At 44.6% G+C, this 16,570-nt stretch overlaps 1 protein-coding gene and 1 non-coding gene across 2 annotated transcripts; both read right to left on the bottom strand.

The window, feature by feature from the left end:
* Positions 1-6,704: 6,704 nt before the first annotated feature.
* Positions 6,705-14,172, bottom strand: CFAP418 (cilia and flagella associated protein 418). Its single transcript, XM_056854745.1, has 5 exons — positions 14,078-14,172; positions 11,975-12,045; positions 10,440-10,505; positions 8,533-8,628; positions 6,705-6,872 (listed from the first exon to the last, which is right to left on the bottom strand). The coding sequence occupies exons 1-5, from the start codon at positions 14,165-14,167 to the stop codon at positions 6,713-6,715; spliced, it is 483 nt and encodes a 160-aa protein (XP_056710723.1). The 5' UTR covers positions 14,168-14,172; the 3' UTR covers positions 6,705-6,712.
* Positions 14,173-15,700: 1,528 nt separating this feature from the next.
* Positions 15,701-15,782, bottom strand: TRNAS-AGA (transfer RNA serine (anticodon AGA)). Its single transcript has one exon. It is a non-coding gene; the product is annotated as a tRNA-Ser (tRNA).
* Between the last annotated feature and the right edge of the window lie 788 nt (positions 15,783-16,570).

The raw sequence follows: 16,570 nt of genomic DNA, 5'->3' as shown, positions 1-16,570 counted from the left end.
CTCGGCGGGCAAGGAAACCCCTTGTTTACATGGGAGAGTCTAGTGTGCATTGGGAGTCCTGCCCATGAAAGAGTGCTGTCGTACACATATACAAGACCACACAGTGGACTTTATTTGTGTATTTATTTATCTGTTTATTTATATCCTGCTTTTCTCCCTACTGGAAGTTCAATGTGGCTAACAAAGAAATGCAAAAATGTAGTTTGAAAACAAACAGCAGAATAGTATATAGTACAACTCTAGCTCCTGGGCTGGGCCAGCTGATTCAGGGCCATAGGCTACCAGCCACAGGCTAAGAACCAAATGTTCAAAAGCTCAGGCTTAAATAACCTGTAGCTGGAAAGGAAACAGAAGTTCAGCACAGATCTCATTCAGCTGGCAGATATGTTCCCAAGATTCACCTGCCCTGTCCCATTCAGTGTTAGGTATACTTTCAGTGAATTATTTTGGACACCTTATTCTGCATTCACTTTCATGAATTTGGTTTGGTACTTACAGGGAATCCTTCTGCATATACATGTCTCCCTCTTGCAAAATCTGGAGCATGGTCTATGGTTAGGGTTGCCAACCTCCTAACCAATAGAGATCAGTTCGCCTGGAGAAAATGGCTGCTTTGTCAATTGGCGTCCCTCCCCTCCTCAAACCCCGTCCTCCTCAGGCTCTGCCCCAACAACCTCTTGTTGGTGGTGAAGCGGGACCTTGCAACACTATCTATGGTTCGCAGTCATTTTGGAGTGGCTGGTAAGTCCTATTATGACTGGTAAGTACCTGTTATGACCCAAAATGGGGCACTTCCCCCACTCCCTGCATTGTGGATTGAGGGGAACTGGAGCTATGGTTTGGTAGGTGTGGAAGAATGTTTAGAAGCCCCATGTGCTTTAACCCTGACTTAAGGCACATTTCCTGTTCCAATGCTGGGGTCAACATCTCATTGCAAAATTTGAGGAAATGTGCTGAAACTTGTGGTTGGCATTATCCCCTGTCAGCCTTACAAGGCCCCTGTTGGGTGAGTTCTGCTAGCAAGGGAAAGATGCCCAGCATACATTCTTGGGTATATGTCTTTGCTGGCTGTCACTCACCTTCATCTTGCTAAAAAACACCCCATTCCTGATCATTCCAGCATGACCCGGGAGGTGGTAAGTGCTCCTTCCCTGGAGGTTTTTAAGCAGAGACTAGATGGCCATCTGTCAGCAATGCTGATTCTATGACCTTAGGCAGTTAATGAGGCAGTTTATGAGAGGGAGGGCATCTTGGCCATCTTCTGGGCATGGAGTAGGAGTCACTGTGTGTGTGTGTGGAGGGGTAGTTGTGAAATTCCTGCATTGGGCAGGAGGTTGGACTAGATGACCCTGGTGGTCCCTTCCAACTCTATGATTCTATGACCCAAAAACGTCTGATTCAACAGGTGGCAGACCCCTTTTCCCTATCACATCCTCTGCTGCTCAGAAGGCTCAGCTAACATTGCTTGATGTCACTTTTTAATGTTCACTTTGAACACGTTTGAAGAGTTCTGTGTCACTCAAAAGCTTGTTTCTGCAGTTGGTCTAATACTTGGTAACTAGCCAGTCTCTGTGATTTCTGCTCTGTGGGACCCTCCACTACTGCCATAGCTTTGATCTTCACAATTTGAGAGGAAATTAAACTTCTCTTTTCATTTTCTGTATGCATGAGAATAAGTCATGATTAAAGTCTTGGACTACACTAACTGAGGTGGATATAAGTTCTGTACGGCATTAAAATAGCAAGCGAATCTCATTAGGAGGTTGATACAATCTGTCCTCCCCGATCTGTCAGAAAGGGAAAAAATATAGTCACACCCAGAGATAGATCAATCTTGAGTTTAAAAACAAAACAAAAACTGAGATCGATAAGAGATTATGTAGCGAACCTAGAGACTGAGTTCATGGAATAGTCTCATATTACTCAGACTGGAGCCAGGAGACTGCTTTGCTGAGTTTACACAGTTCCTTTTACGACGTGCAGAAGGGGAAGTTTTATCCAATGACCAGAACTGAGACAAACCAACATCAGTGCAAGCCTGCCCTCTGTAGTTTTGAATCAGGAACATCAATTTCACTTAAAATATTGATGTTAAACTCTCGGGTTGAAATTGAGATGAAGAATCTTCACTTCCTGCTCACTTGGAACAGCAGATTGAAATACATACGTAATTGAAAATGTGTTAATTTATATCCCCAAAAAAGGTCGACTATATTGATTAATCACGCTTAGCTCCAAGGGGGCTCAAAACAACTTTTACCTGAAGACACGAAGCTGTCTATGGCGGCAGGGCCATTGGTTCATCTAGATGAGTAGGGGTGTACTGATGCAGCAGGGCTCTTTGGGAGGGGGGTTGTCTTTCTCACCTCTTTCTACAGTTTGATCCTTTAATTGGCATCATCAGGGGCTGAACTGGGGCCTTCCATGTAATCTGACTCACACTGTGGAAATGTTTTGAACCATTTTTCCCATGCTGTTTCAACAACCACAAATTAAATCCAAAAGCCGATGAGTACTGGGTGAGGGGGGGGGGAGAGATAATATTTGTCTGATACCACCTTGACGTAGCGCAGAAGACAACACTGTTTATGGTTGTATGTTCTTTTCTCCATGATGGGAGGCTGGAAGAGCCAGTGGAAGGCTTGCAAGCCTAAACTTAGCTCTTTTCACACAACAAATAATTAAAATAAACAGATTTCTGTCAGCATTGGTGGGGAGGGAAGCAACCAATCAACACTCACTGCAGCAGTCACGAAAATCAGCTGCAAATGTCCTACCCTTTTGGAACCTTTGGGGGGGAAACCTTCCTGAGATTGAAACAGACATTGACGAAGCCCTTCATACACATTATGTAGGCCAACAGCTTTGGCAACAGATGGCTCGGAACCAAATAATCAACTACGTTTGACTTTACTTAGCCTTTACAACCTGTAGTTTTCAGCGACTGGGAATATTACCAAGAGCATTAGCACCACAGATCTGCTGCACTAGACTTAATAATACAGAACTAATATAGCACGCTTAAAGAGTTGCATGCGCTTCACCTAAGTCATCTCAGAGCATCTTCACATACATCATCTGTGGGGTTTCATGGTACTTTTGTTGTTTTAAATTGGGCCTTGTGAGCTGCCTGGAGCCACGGGGAAAGATGAGTCACAAATGTATTAATAAATAACTCTTGTTAAGCAGGCCGAGATGATTACCCCATATTGCAGTGTTTTGTGTGTGTGGTGTGTGTGGGGGTGAGAGAATAATGATTTTCACCACCAATTGAGTTTATGGCTGAATATCGTTTGAAACGAAAGATTTCCTAGTTACTAAATAGCTGCTGGTGCTCTGGATCAGAGTCAAAGTGTAGGAGGAAGAGAGGATTTAACCTCTTCTCCCCTGTGTTGTTTTCCGGAGATGCCTACCCCAGCAGCCATGGGATAACATGTAAAGACACCTGTATGTCCCCTCTCTGCCCTGACCTGGATGGCCCAGGCTAGCCTGATCTCAGAAGCTAAGCAGGGTCAGCCCTGGTTAGTATTTGGATGGGAGACCACCAAGGAATACCAGGGTTGCTGTGCAGAGGAAGGCACTGGCAAACCACCTCTGTTAGTCTCTTGCCATGAAAACCCCAAAAGGGGTCACCATAAGTCAGCTGCGACTTGATGGCACTTTACACACACACACATGTCCCCTCTCTAGGTAAATAGCAGCTCTGTAGAGAAGGGACCATAGGGAGGGAGGAACTTTTAACCTCCCTTGCCTGTGGCCTCACTCGACTGGGCTTTCTAGTGACTTGTTATTAAGCCAACAACAACAAAAAGATGGGAGATCTTCTGCAACACCAGCATGGTGTAGTGGTTAAGAGCAGTGGAGTCTGCTCTGGAGAATCAGGTTTGATTCCCACTCCTCCACATGAGCAGCGGAGGCTGATCTGGTGAACTGGATTTGTTCCCTCCTCCTACACATGAAGCCAGCTGGGTGATCTTGGGCTAGTCACACACTCTCAGCCGCACCTACCTCACCGGGTGTCTGTTGGGAGGGGAAGGGAAAGTGATTGTAAGCCGGTTTGAGTCTCCCTTAAGTGGTAGAGAAAGTCGGCATATGAAAAACAACTCTTCTTCTTCTGCTACCATATCCACCCCCATGCATTACATCAGTAATCCTCAAACTAGACCTCTATTTAAGATTTCATTTCTGAAGACAGGATCAGGGCCAGTAAGCCCAATACAAATGACAGCCAAAGTATATGAAAAATAACCCCGGGGACCTTGTCGGCTCTGCTCATATGAGTCTATACTTTCATGTTCAGTTCAAGAGCCAGGGTGGTAGAGTGGTCAGAGTGTTGGATGAGGGTCTGGGAGACTTAGGTTTGAATCTCCACCCTACCATGGAAGCTTGCTGGGTGACCTTGGGCCAGTCACACACACTCAGCCTAACCTACCTCACAGTATTCTTGTGAGGCTAAAAAGGAGAGGTGATTGATGTAAATAGCTTTGGGTCCCCATTGGGGAGAAAGGCAAAGTATAAATGGAGTAAATAAATAAATAAGATGTGGTATTAACCTTTAAAGTCCTTCACAACCCAACCACTTCATATATGAAGAACTGTCTCTACATATATGAGCCGATATGGCAGCTCCAATTATCATCTGGGGATTTGCTAGTTGTTCCTTCATTGAAGGCACAGAGGATCACTTCAGGTTGGGGCATTTTTAGTAGTTGCTCCTGTTTTATGTAACAGCTTAAGGTGAGAATGAAACCCACTCTTCAAAGGTTTTGACTCTATTGAGCTAAATTGTGCTTTTAATGGTCTTTGATTAAAGGCCAGTTAAACGTTTGCGGGCAATCAGAGGGGCTACTTCTGGTATTTCTTGCATCTGTGGTTTTAACCTAAGTTATTTTTAATTGTGTATACCACTTTGGGAGTAATCCTAAACAGATCTACTCAGACTTGAGTCTCATGCTATTCATTGGGACTTATTCTCAGGAAAGTACCCTTAGGATTACAACCTTTGCATAAGAAAAGTATGGTATAAATATTTTGAATAAAAAAATAACCAATTTAGTCACAACTGCAAGAATACAGCTTTTAATGACTGTATTACCACAGAAAAACAGAAGAGAGTGAACACTTTAATTCTATACATCTTTTAGATTTCAATTTGAAATGTCTTTGAAATACATTTATCGCAGACTACTTGCGCTGATTCTAAATGGACGACATGAAAATCAAATTAAATCAATGGAACTTACTTTCAGGTGAACTTACTTTCAGATAACTACATCATGATGTAGTTATTGTCAGTTTTCCTAGTTTGCTGTTGATTCAGTCATATTGACTGTTCCACTAAGGACGTCATTTTCCTCTGATAGAAGGCAAGTGCTGCTGTTAGCAGAAGAAATCCATGGAACCAAACCCTGTTTGCTATTTGCCTGCTATACTTGTTCAACAAAAACAAAGCTATGATACATTTTTAAGCTTCCAGTGCTATTAAAAAAAATACTGAGAAATAATGGGTGTCACAAATACAGATTGAGAAAATTGTATATAAACAAAGAAAAAACCCTAAATCTAAATACCTCAACAACTGTAACAACACAGTCCATGTTTTATAAGTTGGAATTTGAAGAGGTGTGCGCGCGTGGGAAATACTACCTTATTTTTGTTAGTTTTGATAAAAAGATGTAAACAAAAAAAAATTGAATGTGATAATCGTTTTCTTATTTTGAGCCCATTGATACGATTGTCAGATGATAACAGTCTGGTTAGCTTAAAAGCTGAGCAGAGATGGGTAAGGAAGGCACAACCTTTCTGCTCCCCGTCCAATCAAGTGCCTACTTCCAGTCTTCCACAAATAAATATGCTTAATGCAAGAAAGAAAGAAAAAAGCTTTGAATCCTCATGATCTCCTCTGCAAGAAAAAACTTCTTAAAGGAAGAAATGGGGCTGGGAGCTCCAAACAATGGTGCATCCCAATGCCACGCATACATTTTTGTTAACTGAAGGTTACCCCTAGATCCATGAACATAATATTGCAGTTTAAGGACGTGATTTGCAACCAGAACACTTAAATCTTGGAACTGCACTTTTCTTTGCAAGACTGGAATAATACTGATAGTTGCTCTTGCCCAGACTGCAAGCTTCAAGATCCCATACAATTTCATCATCGCTAATGCTGCTACTAAATGTTATTTATTTCAATACATGTCTTCAGTGAAAGAGCCAGATATAAGGCTTTATTATTTCCCCCACTGTCAACAGAGCCTTCTTTTGAATATTCCAAATACCTAAATGTTTTGTGTTTCAGGCACACCCAGTAGTAGATCACTATGGGGCAAGAAAAAGTGTTCTAGCCAAAGAAACAGCTTGGTGAGATTTCATTTCATGTATCCTCCATTTCTGAAATGCTTTCTAAATCACAGACCTTCATTTCCCCTTGTACTGATATCAGTGGAGGGAGCAGATGAGCCCAATGATTCCTGACAACACTGTAAACAGTCATGCCAGCCCAGTTCTCTAAGGAGCAGGCTGCAGAGGCTCTTGGATGACCATCCCACCAGTTTGGTTAGTTTACAAGGGAATTCCAGACCAGGCAAAGTACTCGAGAAAGTACTGGAATAATGAGATTCGTCCTGTGCACCGAACAAGGACCTGTTTTGTCACACGCGAATGCTGAAGCTGGTCTTTGTATGGAAATGCCACTTGACCTGGCAGGATGACGTCACTTGGCGTGTTTGCTACAAACCCAGCGGAGCTGTCGGTCCATACTCAGGTCTGTTAGCTCATCTATAGATCTCCAACAGCACTGGCAAGCGTAGGCCCGTGTTCCTTTCTTCTTTACCATCTTTGTTCTCAGCTTGCTGAATTCAGGCATGTTATTCCTATCAATTAAGAACAATCCATTTGAATTTTTTTGGCAGGGTGGTGGTTGAGGAAGTTAAAATACCATGAATATTAAGAACATAAACATAAGAACATAAGAAAGGCCCTGCTGGATCAGACCAAGGGCCATCAAGTCCAGCCGTCTGTTCACACAGTGGCCAATCAGATGCCTCTAGGAAGCCACAAACAAGACGACTACAGCAGCACCATCCTGCCTGTATTCCACAGCACCTAATAGGCATGCTCCTCTGATACTAGAGAGAATAGGTATGCAGCATGACTAGTATCCATTTTAACTAATAGCCATGAATACCCCTTTCCTCCATGAATATGTCCACTCCCCTCTTAAAGCCTTCCAGGTTGGCAGTTATCATCACATCCTGGGGCAGGGAGTTCCACAATTTAACTATTCACAGGGTAAGGTAAACTCTGGCATTTCACAGAAACATGTGTATAAATGTGTTTGTGTGTATTCTGTTAAAATGTATTCATTTATTGGGGGAAAAATTCCCTGCCACTTTTCTCCTAATACAGGATCCAAGAGGGCTTACTCCGTCAGTCAATACAAGCATTCTATAAAATCCATTCAAAACCCCTTAAAACTCTAATGTAAAACAAACTGAAGAGCAGCTAAAACAATCAGGCCTCGAGCAGCTACAGGGCAGGCAGCAACAGGAAAGGAAGAGGAAAAGAACATTGACATGGAAAAGATCAAGCAAACAGGGCCAGCTTTGCCCAGCACTTGAAGGACATCGTAGAAGACACCAGGTAAGTCTCCCTCAGGAAGGAGCTCCATAAAGGGGGGGGGGCAGCTGCAGAAAGGGCCCTTTCCTTAGTCATGACCTATCAAAGCTTAGAGGGCACTCAGGAAAGGATATCTGAAGATGATCTCAGCAGGGTAGAGAACCCCTTGCACCAGTACAGGTATTGTTGAGACAGAGTTTCCTCCTTGATCTTACTGGAACGTTTCTAGATATTCAGGGAAAATAGCCAGTAAAAAGCAAATCACTTCTGCCTTGTCATTGATATTTGTCTTTCTGCTTCAGGCTTCTTCTAATCTACAGTGTAGTGCAACGAAGCCGGTGAAGGGTTTGGAGACCATACACTATGAAGTGGCTGAAGGAGTTGGGAATCTCTACGTCGGAGAGAGACGCTTGCAAGGTGATATAATTGCCACCTTCCAATATCGAAAGGGATGTCATGCGGAGGATGGTGCGGGTAAGTTTTCAGTCATGCTGGGTGACAAGAGTTGGACTAATGGATACACATTACAGCAAAGGAGGTTTTGTCTAAATTTGAGGAAGAACTTCCTGACTGAGGTGTGTTCGACAATGGAGCCGTCTCCCTTGTGAGGTGGTGGATTCTTCGTTTTTAAGTATTGATTGGATACCTACTTGTCAGGGATATTATAGTTGCAGTTCTTGCATTGGCAGGGGGCTGGGACTAGATGATCCTGGCGACCCTATCCAACTCTGAGATTAAAGTAAATAAATACATACATACATACTGAAAGATTCCCACTATTCTCACCGCTCTGTTCCCTACTCTGTGACGTCTGAGATTAGAACACATAAAGAAGATACATTCCAGGTGCCTACCAGTACACTGACGGTGTGAACGCAGCAATGATTCCTTTTGCTATAAACCACAAACACATACCTGAAAAAGAGATAATCACACGATTTATCCCACTGATAGTCATCATGGTGTAAAACATGGAAGTCACATGCAGTACAACGTAGTCGATCACAAGTTCTGTCCAAAGGAAGAAGGGACCAATGTCATTGATTTTACTGAAACATATAGGCACAGAACAAAATATTTTAGGGGTTCGTTTTCTGAAATACAACTTGTTTCAAACAAATGGACACTTCTACAGGGGGTGGGTGGTGGGAAGTGATTTACACCAATTCCCCCATCCCACTCCAATCCCTTACACAGTGCGCTGACCTCCAAGAGGAGCATTTTGTGGGGGACAGTGGGCTACAGTGAGAAGGGGAGGCAGGAAAGTGCCATTCTGCAATCTCCACTTGTGGTTCTCATTGGATACAAACTAGTGATGCGTTAGCAATATTGTGACATATTCATTAGAACACTGTTACAGTGCAAATCTAAATTGAGTTATATCCTTCTAAGCCCACTGAAGTAAATGGCCTGAGAAGGTTGTAACTCCATAAATATCTGCCTCTGACTAACTGAGCAAGAGATTTCTAAAAGCTTTACATTGTTTTTATAAAAACTGCAGAAAGCAGGTGCTATCTTGGAAAAGGCCCCCCTTTCTCAAACACTGGAGAAAATGCCTCTTCTAGAATGGTGCCAATTTGGACATATGCATGCAATGTACAAAAACATGGTAAACCTAAAAAAATCATAAATAAATATGCATGTTACTTTTATTATTCAATAGGGTGTTGTTGGTTTTTTTTTTACATATTCAAAACAGTGTCAGATAAATTACAATTAAATAAAAGCCAATGCTCATTGTTAGAAGGCTGTGAATATTCATACTATTATACGAAAACACTACATTTAACTATATTATTATTATAACTAGTACATTAAATAACATATAACAACATGACAAGAGCTTCAGAAATTAATTATTATGCCCTCCATTTCAGTCCCATTGATTAAAACGTGCCTCCACTTAATAAAATGATCCTCAATTAGTTTTTGTTGATTCATTTGCCGATTCAGGATTGGAGCCTAATATATATGAACTCAACCTGCAGCCTCCTTTTCTATGTTTCCATACAAGTGGGTTCCTTCACCAGTCATCGATGCTCATGGTAGCTGCCTGTGAACTTTTAGATAAAAGGGAGGGGATATAAATATTTTAGATAAAAAAGTCAGCCCAAGAGAAGCACTTGTGCATTTTTGGCAGCAACCTACTGTGAGGCTACACCCAGGGTATTCATAGGGCTGTGTGAAAAGTCACAGCTGGATTTAATCCTGAAGATGATGAGAACTTTTCCCAGCTGCCTTGCTACTAGATTATGTTTTTGATGTGGTTGCCACAGGCTGAAATAACTGGGGAGGGGGCCATGGCTCAGTGGTAGAGCATCTGTTTGGCACACAGAAGCTCCCAGCTTCAATCCCCAGCACCTCCAGCTGAAAGGATCAGGTAGGAGGTGATGCGAAGGACCCTGGAGAGCCGCTGCAAGTCAGAGGAGACAATACTGACCTTGAGGGGCCAAAAGTCTCATTCAGTATAAGGCAGCTTCGTGTATGTGACTGTCAATGTCATCCTATGCTCAGCCATGCTTTTCTAATTCCACTGGATTGGATCTGGCCAACTTTTTAACTCAGTCTCATCTAATTCCTCTCCTTATTACATAGCTTTTGTCCATACAGGTACCACCATCTCCAGCATAGCCTTTTTGGTGGTCATAGCCTTTTTCACCAGTGGAAAAGCTTGTTGGATCCAACCCATTGACTTCAGTAGACTTAGATGGGAGTAGCTCTGCTGAGAATGGCACTTTGTGAGACCTAACCTTTAGTGAAATAGTGTGAGAGCATGAAGTTCTAATAAGGTGATCACCAGCATTTAAAAAACAACAACTTACCTTTGTGAAATATTGGTTCCAATACCACACGGTGCAGTGCTTCCTCCAAGGTATACTGGGCAACATCTACAAGAATTAAAATTGAAATTTTAAGAAGCACTGATAAAGAAATAAAAACGCAAACATTATCATCCTTAACAGGGCAATCCCAAGCAGAGTTACACCACTGATTTCGACAGAATCACATGGTTATAAGGCTGGTTAGGACTGCACTGCTAATTTCTCAGGTCTCCTTACTCTAGTGAGCATGTACACCTTTTCAACAAACCTATTACTTTCAGAAGAACTGTTAAGGCATAGCAGTTCAGAATCAACTGCTGTATTATTATGTGTATAACATACACCTTGAGAGCAAATATAAATGCTTCAGAATCCACAGCATTTTTACCCAATAACACAGGAGACATCAAACTAGCCAGAACATTTTAACTTTTGGGGAAAAAATATCAGAAACTTTTCTAAAGCCATAGAATATTATATTTAGTTAAAACAGGAGCTGGAGCTACCTCTTCCTTAGAATGGGCTGAATACTACCACCATTCTGACAGTGGAAGAGGATCGTTCTTGGTTGCCCCTTCCTCCAACAGCCTCTTGTACTCCCAAAAGATGCTGTTGTGGGAAGGAGTGAGGCGTGTGTGTCTCACAAGCCATGTAAATTGGAGGGCCGTGATCAAGTGGAGAATCAATCAAGATAATCCTTCTTCCCTCCACAGAAGAGTGGTGGGATAGAATCCATTATTATCAATATTTTTACTATTTCGTTTCTCTGGCCCTTCCTCCAAGGAGCTCAGGGTGGCCTACATGGTGTCCCCCCCAACCCAGGGATATCCTCAACCCCCATGAAGGTTAGATTTCATCATGACCTCACAATGAAGTGGATCCAGACGAGTGCTTCTGCAGGTGCAAGGATTTCCACCCGCAGAGTGTGCCTGCCTAGGTGTGCTAGGGGGGTGTAGTGGTAAAGAGTGTCAGATTAGGATCTGGGAGACCCACGTTTGAATCCCTACTCTGCCATGGAAACTTTCTGGGTGGTCTTTGGCCAATCTCACACACTCTGCCTGACCCACTTCACAGGGCTGTTGTGAGGGTAAAATGGAAGAGAGGAGGCAGATGTCAGCCACTCTGGGTCCCCACTGGGAAGAATGGCAGGGTATAAATGAAGTAAGTAAATAAATACATTTTCCTCCCTGCCCCCTCCCACAGCAGCCTGAAATACCCTTCCAATCCTGTTACTCAGGCCCCCTGAACCCCAGGATCAGGATTTTTGGGGGTATTATTCTGCGGGGAGCAGGGAGGCAAGAAAAATTGTGCTCTGCTGATGGAAATCCTTGTGCCTGTGGAACTGCCAGTCTGGATCCTAGCCAATAGCTCCACGCTCCCAAAATTATTAAAATCCTGCCCCCCAGTAATACAACTGAGTTTCCTAAAAGCTTGGTAACTTTGTTTAGTTGACTGCCAATACAGCTAATATGGAAGTACCGTTACACTGAAATTATGCATCGGAGTATTTATTCACAAGTGTGATCTTTACTTACCTCTTACCATGAGCATGAATAGAGGTAATATTAGTTTCAGCTGCGAGGCTGGAAGATTTAGATATACATTTCTAAGAAAGAGAGGAGAGGACAGGACTGATCATGTCAGTTTGTATCATAATGCACCTATTCTCTGGTTGTTGTTTTGTTTTTAAATAACAAAGGCTGCAAACCTACTCCAATGAGAAGCAGGCAGAGGGGCAGAAAAATAACTATCTGGAGACCTCAAAACTTTTTGTTTCAACAGCCATTTGCAGTCAGTTTCGCCCCGCGGAGGAGTGTGGAGCTGGGGGGGCGCGAGGCGGTTGGAGCCATGTCGCTGCCGGGCCGCGCTGGGCCCTGACCCACGTCCAAGTGACGGTCCTCCAGGCGCGGGGGCTGCACTCCAAGGCTAAGGGCGGCGGCGGGAGTGATGATTATGCCGTCCTGGCACTGGGCAAGGGGAAGCTCGCCACCTCGGTGGCTGAGCGGTGCCAGGGCTCGCGTGTGTGGCGCGAGGAAGCCACCTTTGAGCTGCCCCTGCCGCCGCAGCACGGCCTGTCTGGAGATGATGGGGGGGGGGGAGGGGTGTGCAGCCAGCTGTCCTCCAGCTCAACGTCTCCCACCGTGCCCTGCTGGGGTTCGACAAGTTCCTGGGACGCGCCAAGATCAGCCTGGCCGAACTGCAGGACAAGGGGGGCCAGCGGACTACGCGGTGAGGAGGCTGAAGCCGGCCATCCCCGGTGGGCTCTCCTGGGGAGGGGTGGTGGCTCAGGGGCAGAGCACCTGCTTGGCATGCAGAGGGTCCCAGGTTCAATCCCCGGCATCTCCAGTTAAAGGGACTAGGCAAGTGTAGGGGTGATGTGAAAGACCTGGTCCTGAGACCCTGGAGAGCCTCTGCCGGTCTGAGTAGACAATACTGACTTTGATGGACCGAGGGTCTGATTCAGTATAAGGCAGCTTCATGTGTTCAGCTTAGATTCATTAGAATAGGAACACAGTCACCCTGGGCCCCATGGCACAGAGTGGTAAGCTGCAGTACTGCAGTCCAAGCTCTGCTCACGACCTGAGTTCGATCCCGACAGAAGTCAGTTTCAGGTAGCCGGCACAAGGTTGACTCAGCCTTCCATCCTTTTCACCTGTCGGAAAAATGAGTATCCAGCTTGTTGGGGGAAAAGGGAAGATGACTGGGGAAGGCACTGGCAAACCACCCCGTAAGCAAAGTCTGCCTAGTAAACATCAAAATGTGATGTCACCCCATGGGTCAGGATGACCCGGTGCTTGCACAGGTGACCTTTACCTTACACCATGATCCAGCAGTGAGATGGAGGTCTCTTGACCTAGTCACTTCGATAAAGGAGCAGCATCACATACACCAAGGGACTGTATTTGCACAGCTGTCATCGCAATGCATACAGATGTCAACTAGTGTATGAACTTTGGGCTCCCAGTTGCAGTGAATGGTTCCAGAAAACGTAGTGTGTTTACTTAAACCGTTGCTCCCCTCTCCTCCTGTCAGGGCTAATAAGCTAATCTGGAAGTAAAGATGGAATTGAAAGTGCCAGGTTTTGTTCTACTGTCCCTATTTTGAACTGATCCTGCTCAATTTGGTCCATTTGGACTTGCAGCAATCAGCAGGGGACCAATTTCTATATGGCCAGCGGCTGTCAAAGAGTGCTGAATCAATGCGCTGGATGCTCAAAAATCTCTCCGTCTGGAATTACCCCTGTATTTCAGTTCTCTCTTTGGACGTTACAAAATTACAAAGGAGGAAGGAAAATGTGAGCATAAACCTGACTAAAATGTTTATAAATTCATTTATGAAGTCTGTTGTAAAGTGATAAAAATCCACCACCAGACTCCGCACAAGCTTCTTTGCCTTATTTTCTTTAAGTTAAAACAAACTACTTGTTTGTAATACAGACATTTGCTGCATTGTCTCAAGGCAAACAAGACTACAAGTACCTAGTATTACTTCGATGCCCCACAAACAATCAGAATCCCCAAATTTTCACTTCCATCATAGCTTTGACTCTCAAAAGCCCCTTTGGCATGATTATTCCCTTCTATAATAGCTCTGAATGACCTCCCAGCCCTCCAACATTCTCTCAGAGTTTTACCTACCGCAGGATTTTTAGCAAAGTTATTTTCATCGATTATGTCTTTAATTATTTCATCCAAGTCCTCTTCTTCATTACCATGTTTTGTTGACATTTTGGAGATCCTACAAGAAAATGGAAGAGAAACATCACTGTGTAAAGAACAGTGTGGGGATAAATGCATGATAATTGGTACCTGCAGTACCAAAAAAGAGAGATGGAATTTGTGACAGAAGCCATAAGATGGGTGGGTGGGTGTTAGGGAAAGGTATGCTGGGGTGCCTGAAGCAGGCGCATGAGGGGTGTCTGCAGAAGTTGCAACTACTGGGCACACTGCAACCAATCAGGCAGTCGTTCTAGCTTGCAGCCAGAGTGGCTGGGGCAGCAGTTTGTGCCTGAGGAGGGGAGAGAGAAACAGAAGCACCCATAGAGATAGAAAAGGACTACATGTGTATACAACTCTCGTTTCTATTTGAGAGCTGCCACATGCGTGAAGATCCGTAGTAGGGCTCTTCCCTAAACAAAACAGCATCCTTTGTGAAGGAAATGGAGTTTTTCTTAAGAATGATCCTGAGTCTGATTAAGGACTAAACAAAGTGAGTTTATTCAGAAACCGCAAACTTGGTAAATGACTGAGAGACAGGCTTATTTCTATCTAGGGTCCATAACTAACAGGGCAACATGCGGCCTGTTGCTCCTCTCTTTCACTGTAACTAGAAGGAAGAGGAGGGGTGCATTATGGCAACAAACAAGAACACAGGAAGGGAGAAGGATCACAACCTTTCTATCCAACTCTCACCACTTGCTGCCCCCTGCTCATCTTCCTTTCTTTAATCAATCTTTGTGCACCAGACATTGCATTTCCAACGCTTTGCTCCCTTCCCTTCCCTTGTTTTGCTTAACACCCAGACGGTTTAAAGGTTTTTGACCAACTTGAAAACTTGATCCTTTTATGATGCTTAAGCCGGTGCTAATGGACTCGTCTACTATCGGTTTTGGATTTAAAAACAACAACAGATGGCTGCAATTTTTGCATCATCATAAAGCCAAGCGTCCTGCCTATCATTGTCCTACCCGCTTTGAGTCCCCACTGGGGAGAAAGGCGAGGTGTCAACGAAGCAAAGGCACAAAGCTGCAAGCATCGCGCGCCGCGCTCACGTGCGGGAACCAGAAGCGCCGCAGAACCCGCGCGCTCTTGGCGGCCCCTTTAAGACGGAAGGGACGCGCATGCGCACTGCTCACCGGGCCCTCTCTCTCGACGAGGCCGCTTCCGCCTCCTCTCGCGCCTCGCTCGGGCGGTCCTTTCTCTCTCCCCGCGCTCGGACCCCGTCGGGGCCATCCCGCTTGGACAGGTGGCAGAACCTGTTCTCCACCTCGTCCAACAGCTCGTCCAGATCGTCCGCCATCTTTACCCGTCTTCCGCAGCCTCCCGTTGCCAAGGAGACGGCGGGAGGGGAAGGGGCGGGCAGTGTCGTTCGTTCTAACCACGCCCCTTCCGTCTGCCCTCCACCCTGGCTCGACCCGGACGGGCTTGGAGGGCCAGTTAATAAATAAGCGAGAGTTATGCGGATCCTAGGGAATACCGGTGGCCTCAGGAGTGCGCAATGATTGAAAACTGCAAATTAAAATAAGTCCCAAAAAACAATTTCGTAGTCGGCAGGATTCGAACCTGCGCGGGGAGACCCCAATGGATTTCTAGTCCATCGCCTTAACCACTCGGCCACGACTACAGCACGCATAAAGGGCCCTCCGTGCACCAACTGAACCTACTTAATCTATATGCTGCTTGCACGGCGCCTCTCCAGGAAGTTTCTACTGGAGAGAGGTTTTAAAACGTTGTCGCCAAAAAGAAAGAGACCGGCTGATACGTATAAAATAAGCTCAGACAGAGAGATTGTTGATTGTTGGCCAGTCCAACAAGCCTGCAAAGAAAATCTCCCAAAGAGCAAAGGTGGGTTTTAAAAAATATATGTTTGCAGAGTCGTGCATTTTGAGACTCTCACTGGCGTACATTTCCTTCCTGTCTTATTTCAGAAAAACTGCCTCTCGAGGTCGTTTTGTTATACACAGAAATGCAATTTGCGGGTATTTTTGTGCGGGTGCCGGGCGCGATCCTGACCTCACCTGGAAGAAAGTTGCACGTCTTTTAATGGAATTTTTACTAGTTTAAGGGCGCACAAAACTAGCTTTATATATTTCATCGAGGGTAGATTTGACCTGCATTCTTTATTTGCTGCAATCGACAATATACAACCGGAGTACATAAGGGACTTCGTGTCTTAGGGGGGGGACGCAACTGTTCCCAAGGATCCCTGATATTCCTTTAGAGGGGATCTCTCTTCCTGCATTTTGAAGCATTTTGAAGCCAGAATCCTCTACCAGGTGCGTTGGATTGTACAGGGAGAAGGGAGTGAAACCATTTGGGGCTTTATACATATGCCTTTGCAATCGCTATAGAAATCCCACTGCTTTTAAAAGGGGAAGGGGGAGAAAAAGCCATTCCTTTTTTTTTTAAAAA

Source organism: Euleptes europaea, chromosome 8 (assembly GCF_029931775.1).
Source record: "Euleptes europaea isolate rEulEur1 chromosome 8, rEulEur1.hap1, whole genome shotgun sequence".
Classification (NCBI taxonomy): Eukaryota; Metazoa; Chordata; class Lepidosauria; order Squamata; family Sphaerodactylidae; genus Euleptes; species Euleptes europaea.
Note: the sequence above shows the minus strand (reverse complement) of the source record. Positions and strands in the feature narration are given on the sequence as shown.